This window comes from Typopeltis vanoorti, chromosome 11, assembly GCF_054136105.1.
Source record: "Typopeltis vanoorti isolate ZY-2024b chromosome 11, IOZ_Tvanoo_1.0, whole genome shotgun sequence".
Classification (NCBI taxonomy): Eukaryota; Metazoa; Arthropoda; class Arachnida; order Uropygi; family Thelyphonidae; genus Typopeltis; species Typopeltis vanoorti.
The window spans coordinates 27,905,630-27,929,977 of NC_143559.1; the positions used below are offsets into that span (position 1 = coordinate 27,905,630).

Genomic DNA, 24,348 nt, shown 5'->3' on the forward strand with positions numbered 1-24,348 from the left:
AAGGCAAAGTATGATAGATACTTTGTGAACGTTGAATAGTTGTTCTTGACTCCCTCGATGAGTCTAAGGACTCCTTAGAGTTGCCCATAATAATAAGGACTTGTTTATTCACATACTTTGCAGGTAAAAGTTTACTGGATAAATCAATCTCAGGACTTCTTGATAATATTCTATATAATAAAGTAAAAATGGTTAATGATTAGGTTGTACGAATTTCTGTAACCAAACTTTTGTAAAATAAATTTCATTATTATTATTTTTTTTTCTAGCGTGCTTTGAACTATTTCATGCAGGCAGCAGATGCAGGTAATGCCAATGCTATGGCATTTTTAGGAAAGGTGTGTTTTGAAATCATTACATACTATTTTGTATAAAGTTTGTAGTTGACAGAATATTTTAATGAATTATAGTACACTGTTTTACATTATGAGGAGAGGTCACTACCCAGACTGTTTTCGAACTTTATTGAAGTCTCATCAGTGAGTAGGTAGACCTGGAATACCAACTGATGAGACCTCAAAGGTCGAAACCAGTCTGGATAGTGACCTCTTCTCATAATGTAAAACAGTAATACATCTCCTAGGAGCTGTGTTTTGAATTATAGAACAGCTAGTGAATATTTATCTCTGACATATATTTGATAATTTGGGATATTCTAATGAATTACAGAACTATTGAATATTTATATCTGATGTCAAGATTGTTAAAACTTTTTGGTTGGTTGTACCTAATTAACTTTGATACATCAGGTATATGCAAATTATAATGACACATACGGATGTTAAAATGATTATTTAAATTAAGGGGATATTAAATCCCACATTGTTTTAAAACTGAATAAGAAACTCAAAGATTGGAATTAAAGAGTTTCATGCCGAATATAGTAACTATAAAAGTATCGGCAACTACTAGCGTAAGCTAAAGCACGTAGTTCAAGTATATAGTATAAACTAGGGCAACTCGTAGCAAAGGTGGAGAAAGTTCTGATCGTTATTCTCAGTGTTAAAATGATTACTCTTTAACTGTCTGCACCTGCATACTCCGTTATGTTTTCATTCCTAAAATTAATACTGCTGCTCTAATAGTACCATTCCATTTGTGCAGTTTCAGTTATACAGAAAGATCCTTTTACTAAACATTCCTGAAAATATAGTTTCATTTCTGTAGCAATAATGAAGTTTTATCTTCAACAGTATGCATTTTAAAAATCTGCAGTTTCTGTAAGTAGTAATGCCATGGAAATTATTGCATGAGAAGGGGAAAAAAATAAATGGCTTACAATTACCATATGTTTCTTCCCGCTTCATTAAAAAAAAAAAAAATTACTGGTATACTTTTGTTAAAATTAAAAATGTTTCGTGGTGGTTAAATTGTGAACCTTATACAAACTCCAGGCAAGGTTGGGTTGAGAGCCTATTGTTGGTGGTGGACAGTAAACTAGAAAGTTTGTTGCAGGCTACAGAGGCTGGACGAAACTTTTAAAATATCTTTGCAACATGCTTAAAAATCCCTAACATGTATAGAATAAGACATTTTCTCCACATTAGTATTCGGGGGAATATTGGTTTATGAAGATCGCAAATTATTGGACAGTGTTGATTGTTCATCATTCTTTATTTGAATTAATTGAATCATAATGAATTTACTGGAGATGGACTTATATGATTTACTCCAAAATATCTGTTTGATTTTTATCATCAATGATCAATTTTCTGATATGTACCCTCAAGGAGTGTTCAGATGTTTGATTTTAAATGTCATTAAGTATATCCTTTTTGCTCTTCGATAATGTGCTAATATGTCTGTGCCATTGAAGGTTTATATTTTGTTTATCATATCTCCCATCCCTTCTCCATTTTCACCTATCAAATAATTTTGTAGCATACAAACCTTCAGACTTTCTATCCTTATAGGAGACATTCCACAGACATGTCACCATTTTTTTCTCCTGCTTTTGGATCCTATAACTCAAGCATCCAAATCTCTGTATAGCAATCCAGATGAAATTTCATTGAAAACTTATTACATATTCTTCAACATACAAGTGATCGTTGCTGATATTTTGCACACTTCAGTGATATGTCTTTTGAACTTTGGTTTTTTGTATGCTGTGGTCTAGCCTCATCAATTTCTTACATGCTGATGATCTTTTCAGCCTAAACCTTTTGACTTTACCACACTGAACTGTAATCGGATATCCTTTGCCACATTGTCATTTAATTGTAACAATTCTGCAGGATGATTAAATCACTTTTTAACTCTTACTCTTCCTGGAGCATCATTAGCAAAGAACTGGATGTTCCTCCTAAAATCATATGTAGTATCATTAATGTACAAATTAAACATTAGTGACTCAATTACAGAGCACTCTGGCACATTACTTGTTACTTGCTTTCTCCTTTATTCTGCCACATAATACTGTTTGCTATCTGTCCATCAGCTCCCTCCATGGTATCCTTATCACCACCCTCATATTAATCCATTGGTTTTGGTTTACATAATAGGATTCTTTGAAGTATCTTGTCAGATGTCTTTGCAAAGTCTAGGAGTATCACAGTGTAGCCATTATTCCCATCAACCAACTCAACTGTTTTTTATAAAAATTATAGAAAGTGAGTAGCTTATAAAGGTAACACCTATCCTTTGCATAGTTCTGTTGTTTCTCATAATATATGATATTCTTATCCAATTCCTGAGCTTTGATTAACTTTCTCATTACCCTAACCACCACTCCCAAGGTGTTGGTAAATATAATTTATAATGTTGGAAACTTAATGGATTGTATACAGCCCTTAGAAAGGATTAAAACAGAATTTAATACTTCCTATATTTCGTCTGTCACTGAGACATCTTCAGGGATTACAAAAAACTAATGTAACATATACACAAATACCACACAATACTAAGCCAATCACGTGGATGACTCTAGAGTCCTATCTAGGTGAAGTGCCTCTATGGACAGCTGTTGGTGGCCTGGAATGTAAGGTGGGATCTCTGTTGATTAGTGTTTCCCGAAGCTTAACGCAATTGTATTTATTTAGATTTGGTTGATTTCTGAGAGCTGCTGCGGATTCTAAAAATAGTCTCTCTTTTTTTTGAATTTACTGTGGTGGAGCATGGTTGTATTCAAGTCATGGTCAGCCAGGCCTGACTGACTATAGTCGTGGTTGCAGATGTAAGATTTGTGTTCCTCTAGGTGGATGGTTGTTGATCTGCCTGTCTGTCCAAAGTACGCCAGCTTACAGGAACAGGGTACTTTATAAACTCCAGGGACTGAGAGAGGAGGGAGCTGATCTTTTGTAGAACAGATAAGGATAGCAAGTTTATGGTGAGACTTAAATGCTGTGTGTAGGTTGTACTTTTTTAAAATCTTAGCTATTTTTACTGATGTGCCACGGATGTAGGGTATGGTGATGGCATTTCTAAACTCTTTCTGAAGAGATGGGGGGGGGGGACTGATTATTTTTTATAACACTATGATCACTGTAGCCATTGGAGTGGAAGGTGTGGTCAAGCTCAGTTGCAAGGGTGGTTCCTCTGGAACAAAGGTTGTGGGGTCTTTTGGTTAGAGTTTTAATAATGCCATATTGTTAAGCAGGGTGGTGGTGGGAGAGTTTGTGAATGTATCTGCCTGTGTGCATAGGTTTTCAGTGAAGGAAAGCGTACTGTTAGGAAAGTGTGTAACTAAGCATGTATAACCTAAGCACACAGGCAGATACATTCATAAGCTCTCCCACCACCCCGCTCAACAATATGGCATTATTAAAACTCTAACCAAGAGAGCCCACAATCTTTGTTCCAGTGGAATCGCCCTTGCAACTGAGCTCGACCACATACACAATACCTTCCTCTCCAATGACTACAGCTATCATAGTATTAAAAAAATAATCAGTTCCTCCCCTATTCCCCGACCATCTCTTCAGAAAGAGTTTAGAAATGCCATCACCATACCTTACATCCGTGGCACATCAGTAAAAATAGCCAAGATTTTAAACAAGTACAACCCACACAGCATTTTAGTCTCACTGCAAACTTGCTATCCCCTTATCTGTTCTACAAAAGATCAGCTCCCTCCTCTCTCAGTGCCTGGAGTTTATAAAGTACCCTGTTCCTGTAAGCTGGCATACTTTGGTGAGACAGGCAGATCAGCAACCATCCTCCTAGAGGAACACAAGTCATACATCTGCAACCATGACTATGGTCAGTCAGGCCTGGCTGACCATATCTTGGATACAACTATAGGATCTCTTTGGAAAAAACCACCATGCTCCACCACAGTAAATTCAAAAAAGAGAGACTATTGTTTCCCAAATCTAAATAAATATGGTTGTGTTAAGCTTCCTAAGATTTGGGAAACACTAATCAACAGAGATCCAACCTAGATAGGACTCTAGAGTCACCCATGTGGTTGGCTTAGTATTGTGTGGTATTTGTTTATACGTTAATTATTTTTTTGTAATCCCTGAAACAAAATATAGGAAGTATTAAATTCTGTTTTAATCCTTTCTGAGTGCTGTATACAATCCATTAAGCAGCCTCCAAAATGATGTCCTCTCAGAACTTAAGCCTCAACACATGGATAAATTTAATTTACTAACTCTGTCTTGAAGCCTCCTGTGTATAATGCAATTATTTTGTCCTTTTTCATCTCTTGAAACCTATTATTTGCTGAGACTTAAATAGTTCAGTCAAGGATATTTTTCATAACACATTGGATGATGTTTACATCTAGTCCAGAGCTTGTGTTCACATTGAGGTTTTTAATATATCTAAAGTACCTTCCATTAATCTGTCCTTGTCATATGAGTTAACTGCATTACCTTAACATGGATGATAATTCTTATAAACTGATCAATCAATAATTCAGCTATTTCTTCTGCTTCTGTCACCTTCAGTATTCATTAAATTTGTCCTTTCATAATCATTTTTTTTTTACTCTCCACTTTGGTATTTCCTTTGCCTGCTTTGTCAGTTTCCTCTCAATTTCATTTTGCCTTCCTTACCATGCTTGTAATCTTGCTTGCATCTGCTTTGTATTGATTATGAATAGCTAATTACATTTCTCTTTGTTTGTATTCCCTCTACAACATTTTGCAGCTTCTTCTTAATGATGCTGCTTATCCATTATAACTGACTTGAATAACCTCTTGATCCTTGAGTATACTGTCTGATACCACGTCTCTTTAACACCCCTTTACCATTCACTTCTAATGTCCTTTGTAGTTTATGCCATGGCACTCTTCCAGGCTGTATCCTAAGTCCTTCATAATTACTAACTCTGTCTTTCTCAATTTGTTATGAACAAATCCTCTATCACTAGATTCAGTACTTCCAAATTTTCATGCTGTTTTAAGTAATTCTCTCAGCTGTATAAATTTCATTTTCTTTCTCTCATGTCCTTTTTTTCCCTTCCAGTTTCTGTCCAAGTAGTTGAAGCCTTCCATAATTACTCATCCTATTCGTTGAGCTGATTTGCTGATGTGTGCTATCTGTATCTAATTTGCATCCCGTGGGTTATAGTAACAATAACAACTGATTATGTTTTATCTTGTTTCTGTCTCCCTGTGACCCTGCTACACTTCCACATATTAGTAATATGCCTCAATTCTCTATTTCTGAAAATATTCTGTACATTCCATCCCTGTTAGTATATCCTTTTTCATCAAGTCTCAAGATGTTGATGAGTATAGTTTTTGCCCATGTCGTACTGACCCTTCACCAAAATTCCTGACTCTAGTTCCTGATGCTTCTTGCAGATAATGGCTTGAATTGCAGTTTCCCCTTTGGCCTGTTAGATACATTTACATCTTTTAATGAATCTTACATTTATATTTCAGATCTGATAAAATACACTGATCATTCTGTATTTATTCATATTTGAAATAGGAGAAAATACAGTGAGGGGTGCTTAACGATCAAAGTTATATAACTGAGAGGAGACCTCTACATAGCCTTTAAAGGAATGCAGAGAAACGATCAGGACTTCTGACCTAATGTCCAATTGTCACTTTCTCGTGGTGCACCCTGTTAAGTATCTACCTGGATACTGAACGAACGAGGATGGGCTGGCAATTTGGGATTTAGCCGACCAAATTGTATTCTTTATTGGCTTAAACTAAAATAAAAAATGATGGTACAACATGACAGAATTTCATGCTGGCTGGGCCTTTGCTTGGTTAAACAAGCCCCCCCCCCCGTTGTTTTCCCAAGGGAACCAGGGCAAACAGCGAAAAGTCAGCTACTGGAACAAATCCTAAAACCTACCCCAACGCAATATCACCAGAGTTCAAGATCGGTACTATCAACATAAGAAGCCTGAATGGCAAAGAAATGGAGCTAGCTGAGGAATTGGATAAGTATCAGATCGACATAATAGGGGTGACTGAAACAAAAAAGGAAAACTGGTGAGATCTTTCTGAACAATAAATACAAAATGTTATATTCAGGCAATGACAATCAAGGAAAAGGAGTAGCCATAGTATTCAACACTAAATACGAGGCTAATCTTCTTGAATGGCAGGCAGTCTCGGGTAGAGTGATGTGGGCAAATATGGGAATGGGGAACTGGACAGTGTGACTTATTTGTGCCTATGGTCCCACAGAAGATTCTACTAAGGTAGAAGTGGAGGAATTTTTTGAGGCTTTAGAGAAAGACTGACACAATGATAAAGGAAAAGTTGGTCCTTGTTGGGGATCTAAATAGCAGATCAGGAAATGATTGTCAGACATACAAAAATATTTTGGGAAAATTTGGAGAAAAGAGCAAAGCTAATAATAATGGCAAATACCTGTTGGATTTTTGCTCAGGACATGGACTGGTTATTAGTAACATCATGTTCCAACATAAAAATGTGCACAAATTCACAGGGAGAGAAGAGACAAGGAATAAGAAAAGTCTCATTGATGCAGGACACCAGAGCGTGCATAAGATTTGAAATTGGAAGAGATCGTTTAGTCTTGGGCAGGATAAAATTGAATTTCATATTGAAAAGAATAACATATAAGAAAGTTTTAAAGTGAATAAAAGTTGAGCAGTTCTCAGATGTGAACTGTGGACTAAAATACACAAACATGATTGAATTAAAAATGAAACAGTTTGAGAACAGGAACCAAACCTTGGAAATTTAGTGGCAAACCCCGAAGAAAACACTGATTGATTCAGTCAGAGAGGCATGTGGTGAGGTTGTCTGTAAGGATAGCGGAATCAGAACTCCATGGTGGACACAGGAAGTGAAAGAAAAGAAGAAAGAATATTAAAAGTTCCTGGCAAATAAGTCAGCTTGTGCTCTAAGAGAATACAGAGAGAAATGTAAGAAAGCTAAACACTGTAAAACTAGCAAAACAAAAGTCATGGGAGGACTTTGGCAAGAATATAGAAAATAAATATCAAGAAGGTGGCAAGATATTCTGGGGGTTGTTCAAGAAGCTTAGAAATGGAGGAAAGAGTGCTGTAAAAGGAATTAGAGATGATAAAGGTGACATGAAAACAGGAGAAAAAGATATTCTTGAAGTATGGAGTAATTACTTCGAAAAATTGCTAAATGAAACAAGCAGTGATGACAGCACAGTGGTAAAAAAACACTGACTAGGCATTCAGTCAAGAATACATATCCATACTTGAAGTAGAAAAAGCCATCAAAAACCTGATATGTGGAAAGGCAGCAGGAGTAGATGATATTCAACCAGAAATACCCACGTATGGGGGTATAAAATTCTTACCGTGGCTGCACTGCATAGTTCAGAAGGCCCTGGACAGAGGGACAAATTCCAGATGATTGGAGTAGCGCTCTCATGGTACCCATACATAAAAAGGGAAATAAAACTGAATGTGAGAATTGCACAATGATATATTCAGGTATACTTGAGAAACGGTTGTGAAGGATTGTGGAAGACAAGTTTGGTGAACAAGAACAAGCTGGATTCATGCCAAATAGAGGTTGTCAGGATCAGATTTTCACTTTACAACAGATAGTTGAGAAATCATGGGAATATAACAAAGATCTGTATTTGAGTTTTGTAGATCTGGAAAATGCATATGACAAGGTCCTAAAGAGAGAAGCTAGTTAAAACACTACAGTTATGTGGTGTCAATGGGACATTATATCAAGCAATACTTGGTCTTTATTTGAGTTGTAAGTCAGCAGTTAGAATTGAAAGAAGTACAGGAAGATGGTTTAATGTTAAATCTGGTGTGAGACAAGGATGTAGATTATCCCATCTGTTATTCATTATCTATATGGATCACATTATGAAGGAAAGTGGTATTAAACATGATATCAAAATTGGAGATGTTATGTCAGCTCTCTGCTTTATGCAGATGATGTTATACTTCTAAATAAATTCGGTACAAGTCTGCAAGATTCTCTGACTAAATTGAATAACTGTTTTAATAGATATGGTATGAAGGTCGGCAATAAAAAGACAAAGACAATGAAAATAGGCAGAATCATTGAAAATGTCAACTGTGTTGTGAATGGAGAATCTGTGAAACAAGTGAAATATTTCAGCTACTTAGGCACGATTTTTAGTGAAGATTGTAAATTAAATATGGAAATAGACAACAGAATCAACAAAACTGGTATGGTAGGAAGTCAATTGAAGAAATTCATATAGAATAAGAGAGAAATTAGTCGGAACACTAAATTAGCTGTGTTCAAACCAGTTTTAACTTATGGATTTGAGAGCTGGGTCAGAAGTAAAACACTTCACTAATGACTAGAGACCACAGATATGAGAGTCCTGAGAAAGATTAGGGGCATGAACAGATGGCATCAATGGCAATATCATATTAAAAATGATTATATTAGGAAAGAACTTGCCGCTGTCAGCATCCAGGAATGTGTTAGCAGAGCTAATCTCAAGTGGTATGGTCACTGAAACAGAATGGGAGAGGAAAGATTAGCAAAACAAGTATTCTCTGTCAAGTTGGCAGGAAAAACACCCAGAGGAAGACCAAGATATGAGTGGATTGATACAGTAAAAAGTGCCTTAGAAGATAGAAATATAAGATTTGATAATGTTGGAGTCTTAACTTTTAACAGAATAGGAAGTTAATGATGTAAATTGTTCATATGGTACTATCATATCATGTGCACCCCTTGAAGGTATATATCAGGAATTTGATGATGATGAAAATACAGTGGACATTGCATGTAATGAAACCTGATGATAATGTATTTGGAGTTTCCCAACTGTCAGGTGAATAATTCTGTTGCCACTTGATCTACCAGATCATCCTCATACATATTTGTAGGTCCTTCATTTTCACACTGTATGTCTATACTTGTTAATTTTTCATTACCAGTTATGAAAGGCAAGATAAATAATTATAGTAACATGCAGATGAACTCCAAAAATCCCACAATAAATGAAAATTTTTACAAAACAATTTCATGAAGATATGTAGCCTAAACACAAAACATAAATGTGCTGCACCACTCAGACATCCAGATTTAACTTTTAGCAGAACTTTAGCTGGCGTCTACAACAACCACTTCCCACCTCAACTGTCTGAAATATGTTCCACATCATCCCTTTCCATAATTTATACTTGTGGATCTGCAAGGTCTGACATTGCATACGAGCAAATGCCAAACCTAGAATCCCCTCATTTTGATCTGCTTTGAACATTTCTTTGCCTTATTACGTTTCACTCATTTGCTGTCTGTGTTGTTCTCCAAATTCTGATTGGATCTCAGCTAACACACTTTATCAGTACTTCAAAGCAAAATTGAGTTTGCTGGTTTCATATGGAGGTGGCAGAGTTTTTTCCTCCTTACAATTCAAGTCTTTCATCCTTCAAAACAGGCTAAACAACATGTGCAGTTTGGATATACTGGCCTTGGTTGCTTCAAGCCATCTATGAATTCTAATAATTACTGTCTTCCAAATTTTTATTCTTAAAACTTGATGTTCTGCAGCCCATCCACCCAAATAGTGGTATTACCTTCCTTGGGATGACCTCTGTTTTCACTTCCAATTCCCCTCCCATCTGCTATAAGTAGTAACTTAATCTAATACAAATGTTCCACTAATGAACCAGATACTAGCAGTATTTTTATATGAAAATAGTAATGAAGTAAAATTTTCTGTGTGTACATATGCATGTGTGTATCAAAATGGTAGGGGGCTTTTATTTTAATAATTATTATTATTATTTTTTTTTTCAGATGTACCTGGAAGGAAGTTCAGTTGTTAAACAAAGCAATGAAACAGCTTTGAAATACTTCACTATGGCTGCAGAAAAAGTATGTTTTTGTATTTTTTATGTCAAGTATATTCTTCCTGTATTTCTTGGATTAAAAAAAAGGTGCAGAATCATTGACCTTTCAATAATAGCAAATCTCGTGGTCCATTATGATGAAATAGATACAACTAACTGTTCACTGTAGTATTAATGATATAGTCAGTGCTGATGTAATTTACAAAATTGCATTATAGTTAGATTATTTATGCATAGTAGTGAAAACATTGAGAAATTTCCTCATTAGTACCAAGTAAATGCCAACAGCATCAAAAAACATTCCAGCCAAAAAAAGTAGGCTCAGTATCTAACATACTACTGTAAGTTTGACTCTTTAGTAAGCAAACATAAGAGTTTCTGAGAGATTCATTGCAAGGACATGTATTACTGTCCATAAATTCTTTGTCTTAGAGGATAACATACATTATTTAAGCACAGATATTAATCCTCTTGTTGATGACGAGCTGTTTTGTAGTCTGATATCATTAATATCCATCATTCTTAGATGGTAGTAACTGAGTTTGAATATGTCCTTGCTTCCCATTACTTTCATCCTACAGAACACATGGTATATGCTGCTGCACAGTTTTATACAGTAGGAATATTAACCTACTTCATTCACCTAACTCTATAATAGGAATAATCAAGAGACCCTGAAAATATTCCGGGGGCTACCGACAATACCATCATTGATAATGTCAGTTCCAAGTACTAGGAAAAAAACGGTTTTCTTCCTGTTCTTTACTTTTCTTTTCATTAAAAGAATGTCTCACAATAGACATTATGTTATTGGTATAATTAAAAGAAAGCTGGATATACTGAAAATTGCTTACATTCAGTGCAAGGCAAGTGTAAATCGAGAAGCAAATATTAAAATTGGTAAACTGGAGTATTTATTTCTATTAGTTTGTTTCCATTGCTTCTACAAAGTATTAATACTGTCAAATAGCTTAATTTCAGTAATTTCACAATAACTATATTATTATTTTGGGCAACTCCAAGGAGTTGACAGACTCGTTGAGGGAGGCCCTAACATCATGTCAAGAACAACTATTCGACATTCATACAGTATCTATCATACCTCGCCTTGAACTCATTCACAGTCATAGCACCCACAACAGACTCTGGCAGCTTATTCCACTCATTCACCACTCTCCAAGTAAAAAACCTTGCTCTAACACCTTTGCTAACCACATTCTTGCCCAGCTTCCATGTATGGCCCCTAGTCCTCCCACCACCAGGCCTGTTCTCAAAAATATCTTCTGAATTAATCTTATAGAAACCCTTCAGTAATTTGAACGTCTCATCATATCTCCCCTTTTCTGCCTATCAACCAATTTTTGCAACCCACAAATCTTCAACCTGTTCTTGTAAGGTTCATTCCAAAGACCTGCTATCATCTTGGTCACTCATCTCTGGATCCTCTCCACCTCCTCCCCATCAAGAAGAAACCATGGCACCTGTATCTGGGCAGTAGTCTAGATGGGGTCTTATCAGGGCTCGATACAGAGGAACAATAACTTGTTTGTCTCCGCTTATTAAAGTATTTTTCAGCAACCAAGTGATTTGATGAGCTGATTTAGCCACTTTTGCGATGTGCCCCCTAAACTTCAACCCCCTATCCACCAACACTCCCAAATCCTTGGCCTCATCAATCTCCTAAAGTACAGTTCCACCAATGTGATATACTCCTGCTAATCTTTTTACCCCAAAATGCATAACTTTGCCACAGTAAATCGACATCCATTTTCCTTAGCTCAGTCATCCAAACTATCCAAATCATCTTGCAAAATTTTGACATCCTGTGCACTCACTATTGCTCTACCTAACTTTGCATCATCAGCAAACAAATGAACACTTCCTCTCAGGTCCTTTCCTATATTGTTAATGAAGAATTGAAAAGTAGTGGTCCAACCCTGTGGCACACCACTAGTCACAAGCCGTCTTTTGGACTCTACTTCTGAATAAACCACCCTCTGATATCTCTCCATCAACGACCCTCGTATCTATCTCACCAACCCTATATCCATCCCCATATGCTGCAGTTTACTGATTAGAATTCCATGTGGTATCTTGTCAAAGGCCTTAGCAAGGTCTAGTAGAATCACTGTAAATCCATTACCCTTATCCAGTTCAGCCATCACTGTGTTATAAAACGTGAGCAAGTTACTGAGGCATGATCTACCCCTTCAGAAAACCATGTTATCCCCCATACTGTATCCCATTTTCATCTATCCAATCCTGTATTTTTCTCTTGACCAATTTCTCCAAGACCTTGACAACGATTCCTGATATGCTAATCGGTTGGTAATTTACAACAGCAGTCTTGGAACCTCTTTTATGCAGTGGAACTATTTTCCCCTCTTTCCACCCCCTCAGGACTAACCCAGACCCGAGACTGAAACAAAATGGTCAAGGGCACTGACAATTCTTTAGCCGCTTCATGTACAACACAAGCTGGTATACCATCCAATCCCACAGATGTATTCACATTGAGGTTTTGTAATAGACTACTCACCTCCACTTCATTCACCACAATTCCCATATAATCTATTGGTTCATTTATTCCTGGAATGTCGCCACCTGGATGATATATTCTTGCAAAGTGCTCGCTCAGTAATTCAACTGTATCAACTGATTCGGTTACCTCCCTACCATCAGCATTCTTTAAAATCATTCTGCCATATACATTTTTTCTTTTACTTGCAACATATCGAAAAAACTGTTTGGGATTCTCTTTAACCTGCATGGCTAATGTTCTTTCGTAATCCGTTTTTGCTTTTCTTACCACACTCGTTACCCTTCTGGCCTGTGCTTTATACCGTTCATGTGCCTGCCGGTCACCTTTCTCCTTAAATTCCCTCCATAGTTGCTTCTTTTTTTTGCAGCTCAAGCTTAATTGTGTTATTCATCCATTTAACCCCTACTTGATTTATTATTCAGACTCTAGGTATACAGTTAGCCATTGCCTCATGCAACCACTTCCTAACCGCCTCCCATGCACTATCAACATCTAGCCCTTGCAGTTTTACATGTCATGGCACTGAACCAATCAAACTCCTAAGCTTGTCATACTTACCAACCCGATAATTCCACATGTACCCTGTCTTAATTGTAAATTCCACACCTTTAGCCACCTCCCAAGTTGAGACCCTATGATCACTCTCACCAATTGGTGGCAACGTGGTCATATTCGTTACAGCCAAATTCTCAGATGCAATTACTAGGTCAAGCACTCCCTGACCCCTAGTATTTTCCATTACATGCTGTCTCAGATAGTTATCCCTTAATAATTGCATAAAATCCAATTCCTTCCTCCCATGTGTCCGCTCCTCCTTCCAATCAATGTTACCATAGTTGAAATCTCCCATAATAATTACCCTCCTTCCACTCATTTCTTCTATTTGCTTATGCATACTATCTCCACCATCTATTCCATCACCTGGTCTATAGCAGCACCCAACTGTATATTTTGTTCTGCTAGTTTCAATTTCACACCAAATAGCCTCAAATGTGCTCTTTTCTCTATCCTGCAGTTCCACTTCTATTCTCGTTGGCTGTAGCTCATCAACTATCATCAATAACACTCCTCCCCCCATTTTATTCTCCCTGTCACTCCTGAACATGCCATACCCCCTCACATTCAATTCCACTAGCTATATCATCTTCTGTCAGCCATGTTTCACTAATGCCAATAACCTGTGGCCTGGAAGTGCCAACCAGGGCCAAAAATTTTTCCTTGTTCCTAATACTTCTGGCATTAGTATACATGAATTGCAGAAGCCCATTTGTCCCATCTCTATTTTGATGCCTTATACTAACTATCCCATTCTGATTCGTAGTCTTTCATACTCGATTGGGCATATTACACACGTTCATACACTCAACTGTCTCCCTAAAGTCCTCATATCTACTCCCCCCCCTTAATAACTCTGTTTCCCTGATTCTGCACATCCACTACATTCGACAACACCTTTTCAAGTCTCTGTACACCAAATCCATTCAAATGTAAACCATCCATCTTATATAAATCCTTTTGCCCATCGAACTCACTCCACACATCCACAAATTCCACACCACTCATCCTGCATAATTCACGCATAAAGTCATTTGCAATTATGGCCCTCCTTCTATACTCTTCACTGTCATACCATGACAACAGACTCGCCATCCTAACGCTCTCACTCTTCTCTTTTGCTACCTCAAGCAATTCCTTCACATCCTCACTCGTAGCCAGTTTGTCTCCTTTCAAATCATTGGTACCTGCTACCACTATCAATTCTTTCACCTGCTGCTTTTGCATTCTAATTGACTCGCTTACATTCTTAACGTTCGCACCAGGTTGGTACGATTTTGTTAAACTCTCAACTAACACACCTCTTACTAAGGAATCTCCATACAATACTCTCTCTTTCATTTTGTTTACATTCACTATCATACTCTTATTTTTTCTATCATACTTTTGTCGTTTATCAGTAGCTATACTCAGTAAACATTTTTGCCAATGCTCCAGCTGCTGATTTGCCCTATGTATCGCTCCACGTAACCGAGCTATCTCACTCATTCCTTCAGTCTCATCATTTTTATTCTCCGATGATTCATTCATTCGTTCTGTATTTACCTTCATTCTCACTTTCAACTCCACTCTCACAGCTATCTGGTACTACCTCGCAAATATCACTGTTTTCTAGATTCTCACTTTCAACAACAATATCACTCTCACAATCTGAAACAATCTTTAAATCCTCACATTCTTTACACTTTCTGCACACATTCACTTCACTATCATTATTTAACCAGACTCCAACCACTCTCCTCAATGCATACATTTCGCAAACGGTACGCTGAATCAAATCCTTTAAATTAAAATTTTTAGACAAAGATGGTGTCCTGAGTTCGTCCTAGGAAGGTAAAATATCGGAAAAAGATGGAGACCAGTGTAGAAGACCCAAGTCAAATGGTACTGTAAAATCTCGTGTCAATTCAAATCATATGTAACTGTAGTCATTGTTCAATTACTGAACATTTGAAAGGATTAATGAGAATTATACTAGGACTTTACTACATGTCAAACTAGAATAAAAATGAGCTTGTTATTATTAATTAATATGTAATTCATGTGCCTAGAGATTTATGCATGTACATTGCATTTTAATTAAGAGAGTTTTAAAGGGCCAAGGTGTGTATTAGCTCAGCGAAAGGATAAAAATTTAATCCATATTGTCTTAGTGAGAAAATTAGAGTAACTGATTATATATGTCCTAGAAAATACAGAATTGTGGCGTGATCAAACCAGTAAGGAGTCAGACAAAAGATCAACTAGTTCTAGAATTATACAAGTTTATATGTATAGAATCTGTTATGGCGATATGATCACAATTCTCATGTAGGATCTTAACCTAATAATTGTGTTTAGCTAGTGAAAATTTGTATTACATATTCTTAGTATTGAATTGACTTTTATTTGATAAAGAATGAATTGTACCATGTTTAAGAGTTCAATAAACTTTTGTTCATTGAAAATACAGTTTTCTGAGATTGCCGCTCAATGCACCACTTGTAACAACGTATGAACCTAATCATGTGGGTGAGGGGGGGGGGGATTTTTAAAGTTAAGAGATAAAGGTCATGACTGCATATTAGTTTTACACTTGGACATATTTTGGTAATTGCTCCTTGTTTTTGAATCTTATATCTTAAACTAAATGTCCTGAAAGTTGCATTATAAAATAAATATTTAGGGACACTAAGGGGAGAAGAAGCTTGAATATTTGTATTTGGGTGATATCTCTTATATAAATAACATTTGGACAAAGATGAGAGTGTTTCACATGTAAGGATAGTTGAAAGCCTAATAATCATAAAAAGGAAACACAACAATAGATGGCGGAAAGTAAAGAACGTTGTTCAAATGATGAGGAACTATGCAGCAAGTTGTATGCTTTAGTGATGATTATATTTCTGAGGAATTCGGAATCTGTTGTAAAAGTTCAGAATGTTGAAATTGCAATTTGACTACTCCAGTAATTTTCCTGTTCTTATTTTTGTAGTACTCATTTCATATCGTTTATGATGCCTTCAATTCAATGTCTATGTTGGATAGTTGAAAGACTCTTACTTTAAAGGAAGCTATCATAATGTTGAAGTGAGTTTACGCATGTTGAGGGGGGGGGAGAGAAAATGTTAAATTTCATTGGTAGAATTAAATTGTAATTGTTCCTATTCTAAATAATGAATAGGATATGAGAGAGAATTGTCTAAATTTGTTAAACATAAGATTGGTTATATAAAGTTTTTATGATTCTCTTGTATATAAATGGTGTAATTAAATAGTATGAAATTTTTTAAACTTCATTAATTTGTTGAAAGTTTATTTTTCAATTGGTTAGACTATAATAAATTTAGTTTAATCCTTTATCCAAGTGTGAGCAAACAAAGTTTGCACCTGAAAATATCTTCAGGACTGAGGTAAAGTAGTAACAACACCGGGCAACTCGCAGCAAAGGTGGATCAAGCTCTCAACTCCTTGTCTCAAGATGTTGAGAGCTTGATCCACCTTTGCTGCGAGTTGCCTGGTGTTGTTACTACCTTACCTCAGTCCTGAGGATATTTCCAGGCACAAAGTAAATTAATTTGAATTTACTGCAGTGTATTATCGTGGCTTTCTTCCACTGTATTCTATGGCGGGTATCCAGTGCATGGTCTGCAAGACCAGAGTGGCTGTATTGGTGAAACCGGATGTAGTCCTTGTGTTCTGAAATTCTGATATTAGCTGTCCTGCCTGTTTGGCCAAAGTAGGACAGCTTACAGCTGCAAGGGACCTAGTACACCCCAGGTAGGTCTAAGAGGGGGGGGGGGGGGTCTTTAGTAGAACAGATAAGGGATGCTAATTTTTTATATGGTCTGTAACAAGACGTTAAGTAATGTTTTTTTAGGATTTTTGTAATTTTTTCCGAGGTGCCTCGGATATAGGGTATGGTGATGAATTTAGAGTAATCCTTGTTGGGGGGGGGGTATTAGTTTCAATATTTTTTGGATTTTTTTGGGGGTGGTAGCCATTGTCTGAGAAAGTGTTGTGAATGTGGCTTATTTCTGTGGTTAGGGCGTCATTTGAACAGATAAGTTTAGCTCTATTGTGTAGTGTCTCAATGACTCCATATTGCTGTGAGGGGGGGAGGGGAATTGTTGGTGAATGTATCTGCCTGTATGGGTGGGTTTTCTATAGACTGAGAAAACCAAGGTTTCATCAGGCTGGCTGGTGACTAGTGTATCTAAGAAAGGAAGGCAGTTGTTTTTTTCTTCTTCCAGGGTGAATTTGATTCTGGGGTGTTGGTTGTTTAAGTGTGTTAGGAAGGAAAGTAGTGCATTGGAGCCATGTGGCCAAATAGCGAACACATCATCAACATAGCGAAGCCATATGGTTGGTTTTTGTGGGGCAGAGTTTAAGGCTTTCTCTTCAAAAGTCTTCATATAAAAGTTGGCCAAGGGTGGGGAGAGTGGAGAACCCATGGCTGTTCCCTCTATTGTTTGTAGAATTTTCCTTGCCAAACAAAATAGCCTGAGTTCATTGTGAACTGAAATAGGGCTGTGATATCGGGAGGAAATTTAGCTTGGATTAGCTCTAAGGATTCTTTGAGTAGGACATTTGTGAATAAGGAGGAGACATCAAAACTGACCATTAAGTCAGTGTGTTTGAGTGTAAGGTTTCCTATGCTGGCTTTGAGGTGGGCTGAGTTTTTTATTTGTGAAGGTGTGTTGCCAGTATAGTGTGTGAGAGCTTTGGCCAAATGTTTAGCTAGTTTGTATGTGGGGGAATCAATGCCATCCACTATGGGAAGTAATGGCAGATTTTCCTTATGTATTTTTGGGAGTCTATAAATGTGGGAGGGTATGCAGTTAAATGGTTTTAATTTGTTAGTGACTTCCACAGGCCAAGAAGTGACCTTCTTAAGGAACCTGTGGAGTTTTCTAATTTGCGAGTTGGTGGGATTGTACTCGATAGGGAGATAAGTAGTCTGATCTAACAATAGAGCTTTCAGCTTACCCATGTAATCCTTTTGGTTAAGCAATACTGTGGCGTTCCCTTGATCTGCTTTGGATTATTATTTTCTTGTTTTTCTTTAATTCTAGTAGAGATTTAATTTCCTTACTGGGCATGTTAGTTTTTGGTGGTTTTGCTTTGGTCAGAACACAAGCCACATCCAGTCTATTATCGTGGTGAAGTGGTTTGGAAGGTGTTGTATCCTGCGTTCAATTTGTATCATAATATCTTCAGCAGGTATTCTTCTGGGCGCAATGGTGAAATTGTGGCCACATGAGAGAGCATCGAGTGCTTCAGGGTTCACACTAACTGACAAAAGGTTGACTATCGTTTTGGTAGGAAGTTGTGGTTTTGAGGTAGTTCTTTTTAAAATTTTTTGATGTGTCGATCTCATACTTTTTTACATTCTTTCTCTGCAGCAGTGCACGAGATGTCATATAAAATGGAACAAATTTCGTGGCTTAAGGTGCTTGAAAGGTCATCTTTGAGTGCCTGGATAGCTAAGTTAGCATCATTCAGGAAACGGCGAATCGTAGTGATTTGTTCCCTGAGCAAAGCTTGGCTGACGCATTTATAAATACGAAGAGCCTTTTGCGAAGAGAAACGGTGCTTAAATTTGACACAGTTTGGTTATCCCGGCAGCGTTTTAGGAAGGCGAGACGATTCAGTTGTCTTGATAGCTTTAACTTCATTTAATTTCTCAGCCAATAGTTACCACCCCCCCAAAAAAAATCAAAAAATATTGAAACCAATAAACCACAGCCCCTCCCTCACAACAAGGATTACTCTAAATCCATCGCCATACCCTATATACCTCGGAAAAAATTACGAAAATCCTAATAAAACATGACGTCTTGTAACAGACCATATAAAAAATTGGCATCCCTTATCCGTTCTACTAAAGACCAACCTCACCCCCCCAGTCCTACCTGGGGTATAGGTAGGTCTGGGGCAGCTGTAAGCTGTCCTACTTTGGCCAAACAGGCAGGACAGCTAATATCAGAATTTCAGAACACAAGGACTACATCCAGTTTCACCAATACAGCCACTCTGGTCTTGCAGACCATGTGCTGGATACCCGTCATAGAATACGGTGGAAGAAGGCCACGATAATACACCATAGTAAATTCAAATGCGAAAGGCTTTTCATGGAATCAGCTTCAGCCCTAAGAAACAATCCAAACCTCAACAAAGTTGGTTGCATGAGACTGCCCCAAATTTAGGAAATTACATCAGAAGACCTTCAGCCCAATCACCCAAGAATACCAACATTGCCCGCTAGGGGCACTATCAGAACTTTTAGGAAAAAGAATAGCTTCCTGCTTCGTCCTCATTTACTGTTTGTTGTGCTTGCATGCACGTGTCTTGTTTTTAAGTTCCTGTGAAAATGGCAACATGACGCCGAAATGTTGAAGTGTATTAAAATTTATTTTAATGTATATCCTATTGGACGTCGTAATTTCCTTAAGCTATTTAGTAAAAATAAATAAATAAATAAATAAATAAATAAAACACATTAACTTAAAGATATTTCATGTAGATTGACTATGGTTCTTCAAATGTTTGCTGACAATGCAAAGTTAGGTAGAATTATCAGTAGTATTGCTGATATTAATTCTCCCTAGGAAGATTTGAATAGACTTTTTAGCTTGGACAGCTGAGTGGAGAGTTGCAGTTTTAATAGTAATTAAGGCAAAGTGCTTCACTTAGAGTGTAGTGATATAAGGCTGCATACTCTATTGATGGAGCTGTACTTCATTAATTGGATAAGATTCATGATCTTGTGATAATTGCAGAAGTGGGCTAAAGTTTTGAGAGCACATTACGAGCGTTGTAAAGCATGCACATTTTATTGCTGCTATGGTAATAAGTACATCGGCATATAGGAATAAGGAGGTGGCGGTGCCTCTGTATAATACATTGGTCAGGCCACACATGGATTATTGTGCTCAGATTTGGTCACCTAGTTTTCATTGTGATGTGGAAACATTAGAGGGTCCATTGACAAATGACCAAAGTAATATCCAGAGTTTGGAGTGTTGGTTTTGCAGAACACTTGAAGGAATGTAGATTGCAGAGTGTGAATAGGAGGAAAAGAGGCGATATGATAGACCTTAAAATTAGTTAAGGGATTTTACCACATAAATACAGAAAGAATTTATAAAAACAGTAAAAGGTAAGACAGGAAGAGTGAGAAGCCATCCCTGAAAATTGCATGAAGATAAAGTGTAGAAGGGTTTGAGGAGTAGATCTTTTACATGAAGAGTGATTTGTGTGCAGAATGCATTGCCAGAGTGTGTTGTGAATGCAGGGAGTAGAAATGATTTCAAGGTTCAATATGGTATTGAAAGTTTTTTCACTTAGTTATACTATAAATTTAAAGATGCCAAGAAATTATTTTCTTGGTTTCATCCTTTATCCAAGTGTAAGCAAACAAAGTACGTGTGTTAATGCACAAACTTTGTTGAAAAAACTTTCAACATCTATCTCTAATCCAGAGTGTTTTAGTAATAAGGTGTGATATATTTTGACTACTTCTGCATTAATTCAACCTTGGTATCACTTCTTGCTCTTGCTGCCACTTTGAAACCTCAATAAAGGTCGAAACCGGTTTGGGTAGCGTTTCATAACACTACCCAAATTATACATGTCCCGTAAGGATATGTGCATTGCATTATGGGATACTAAGGCACTTGATGTGAAGCCATTAGCCTCTATATACATGTAGCCCAGTCGTGAAGTTACTTCACATGCAAACTTTGTTTAATTGATAAAGGATTAAACCAAGGATATAATTTCTTGGCATCTTTAATTTATGTTCAGTTTGATAGATATGTTATTAGTTAAGTTGGCCTTCCATGATAAGAGTCCATGGAGGTTAGTGTAATAATAATAATAATGTTAAAACCATATAGTATTGTTCACCCAAGAGCTGGATTGATGTGGTTTAATACATAAGAAGAGCAACGTTAAATTTGACGGTATTGAAGATTTGACAAATAATATATTAATGTGGTAGAAAATTGTCAACAGGAAGCTAGCAATAGTGCAAATTTAATTCATGTATTCAGGAATTTGTTGATGCAGTATTAGTCTTCATACCTGATCAGTTTTGACAGCATCCTTTGGTTGGAAAGACTTGTTTCAATTCAAATTCCATCAAATATGCAAAGAACTTTTATAATAAATTTTCATTTGAAAGTGAGTTAGCCAGCCTTATACAAAAGTGGAAAGGTTTTTCTTCCCATTGACTCACATTTTTCTTCCTGAAAGAACACACAGTTAACAGCCATAATATATTATGCAGATAAAATAAACTACCCTATCAGAGCTCGAATTAAGTTTCAAAAGAAGTCAAGTGACTTGGCTGTGACAGGTCACTTCATTTAACACAGAGGGGAAATTCTGAATGCAGTGTTGAACATCAAATCAAAATGCATCCTAGCTTTTGGAAACATTTACAGTTTAATATTTAGTTGATTTTTCAGAGTAATTTCATTCTGAATTTTGGTAATCTATTTTTTTCTAGGGTAATCCAGTTGGCCAGAGTGGCTTGGGCTTAATGTATCTTTATGGCAAAGGTGTTGCAAAAGTAAGTTGACTCTTTTTTTTTGTATATGTGTATGATAAATTAATACCGAATTTACTAAAAAAAAATTACCAGCTTTCCATCCAGTTTCACCATTCTATATCAAGTGATTATCAGACCTGTTTTAATTGTAAATGTAACTTTGCTAACATTTTATTCCAGAACATTACACGAATCTCCAAGGTTTGGTTCTTGTTTTAAAACTGTTTTTCTTGAATAATGTTTCTGCATTTATTATTATTTAACACCTCCAGGGAGTCCAAGGACTCATCAAGGGAGGGCACCTGGTCTACAACTTTGTCTCCACCATTCAATCACCAACTGACCGCAACTACACCAACACCATCTACCGGTATTTCCACAAACAATTGCAAACATCCATGTCCATGGAGGGATTCGCACCCACAGCCTTTTGGCTGGAGAGCAGATATGCCATCCACTCGATTAACCAGGTCAGCTAAATTCGGCTAATTTGGGTCTGCAGTTCACCTCTGAAAGCTGCTTACCATTGATTTGTATTGAAACTTTTTTACAGACTTCTTTTTAATATGAAATTTGATTTTTCCTGTTCTCTAAACTAATTGATGAGCAGTTACAATTTTAAATCCTCTTGTGTCCTGAACCAGTGGAAAAACATCACTATCAACAGTAACATAATCAATGAGACTTTTGTTTCTTGCATCTTCTCTCCATGTGAATTTATGCTCATTTTTCTGTTGGAACATGTTAATTATAAGTAGTCCATGTCCTGAATTGAAATCCATCAGATACTACTATTATTATTAGCTTTGCTGTTTTCTCCATATTTTTATCAAACATTTTTATGTCTGGTAATCATTTCCTGCTCTGCTGTTTAGGTCTTCAACAAGGACCAACTTTTTTTTTGTTATCAGGTGTCTTCTCTAATGCCTTGAAAAATTCCTCCATTTCTTCCTTAGGAGGACCTTCTGTGGGAGAACCATAGGCATAAATAAGCCTCATTGTCCAGTTCCCCATTTTGATATTTACCCACATCACTCTATTCAATATTGCCTGCCATTCAAGAAGATTATCCTCGTATTTAGTGTTGAATTCTATACCTACTCCTTCTTTTCTCTGATTGTTATTGCATGAATATAACTTCTTGTATTTGTTGCTTAGAAAAATCTTGCCTGTTTTTGTCTTTGTTTTGGTAATGCCTGTTATGTTGATCTGGTATTTATCCAGTTGATCTGCTATTTCCATTCCTTATCCATGCGTTTGAATGGTTCTGATAAGTTAGGTTTGCATATTCTGTTATCTATTCCATATTAATTTGTCATCTTAACTAAAAATTCTAAATAGCTGCAGTATTTTGTTTGATATGTAAATTCTCCATGAGTTGATGTTTTTCACATTCTGGCCCTGTCTTTATGGCATCTGTATATTTTTTGTTTTTGTTCCTCAAGACTTGTAAATGTTTATATAAGAATAAAACATCTTTGAAACTTAAATGAACAGTGACAGTGGCAGAAAGTATTCAAGAAGGGTTTAATTTGGAGTACCTATCAGAACTTGAAATGGAAAAAGCTCTTAAAAAAAGCATTAACTGTGAACAGGCAGCTGGAGTAGATGTTTGATCAGAAATGTTCAAATATGGAGGTTATAAAAGTTTTATATTGGCTGCAATACATACAGAAGGCCTGGTTAGAAGGTTGAATTCCAGATGATTGGCGTAGTGTGTTTGTAGTACCTATCCATAAAAAAAGAAGATAAAACATGAGATTACAGATAAATGTGAATCACAATATGAGATTTTCAGGTAAGATTTATGGAAGCATTCTTGAAATGAGGCTAAGAAAAATTACAGAGGGGAAACTTGGAGAATAATATGCTGAGCTGAGCATCAGATTTTTTTTTTAAGACAAATATTTGAGAATTCATGGAAATATTACAAGGATCTGTATTTAATTTTTATAGACCTGAAAAAGTCACATGACAAGGTGGCAAGATAAAAGCTGATGCAAATGTTAATTATATGGTGTAAATGGGACATAATATCAAGCAGTACAGTCTGTTTAAGTCAGCACTTTAAATTGAAGATACATTAAGAAGGTTTGATGCTAATTCAAGTGTGAGACAAGGGTGGGTGTGTTATCTCTACTGTTATTAACCATCTGTATGATCACATTATGAAGTAAAATGGAACCTTATATGAAAATTAGAAATGTCAATTTCAGCTATTCATGCAGATATTATACTCTTAGATAAACCCAGTAGAAGTTTTCAGGATTCCTTAATTAAATTGAATAATTGCTGTAATATCTTTGATATGAAAATCAGCAATAAAACAACAAATTATGGAAATTGTGAATATAGGCAGAACAAGTAAAACATTTAAACTATTTTGGGCACAATTTTTAGTAAAGATGGCAAATTAAATATGGAAACATACAACAGAATAAGCAAAGCTGGGTATAGTAAGGAGTCACCTGAATACATTTGTATTGAATAAGA

At 36.5% G+C, this 24,348-nt stretch overlaps 1 protein-coding gene across 1 annotated transcript in view; it reads left to right on the plus strand.

The window, feature by feature from the left end:
• Positions 1 to 24,348, plus strand: part of LOC150101399 (protein sel-1 homolog 1-like) — a 279,247-nt gene that overhangs the window by 141,016 nt on the left and 113,883 nt on the right. Inside the window, exons 10-12 of the mRNA XM_090400935.1 lie at positions 270 to 338; positions 10,170 to 10,247; positions 21,814 to 21,876. Coding sequence (XP_090257061.1) covers positions 270 to 338; positions 10,170 to 10,247; positions 21,814 to 21,876 — 210 coding nt within the window. The remainder of the gene's footprint in view (positions 1 to 269; positions 339 to 10,169; positions 10,248 to 21,813; positions 21,877 to 24,348) is intronic.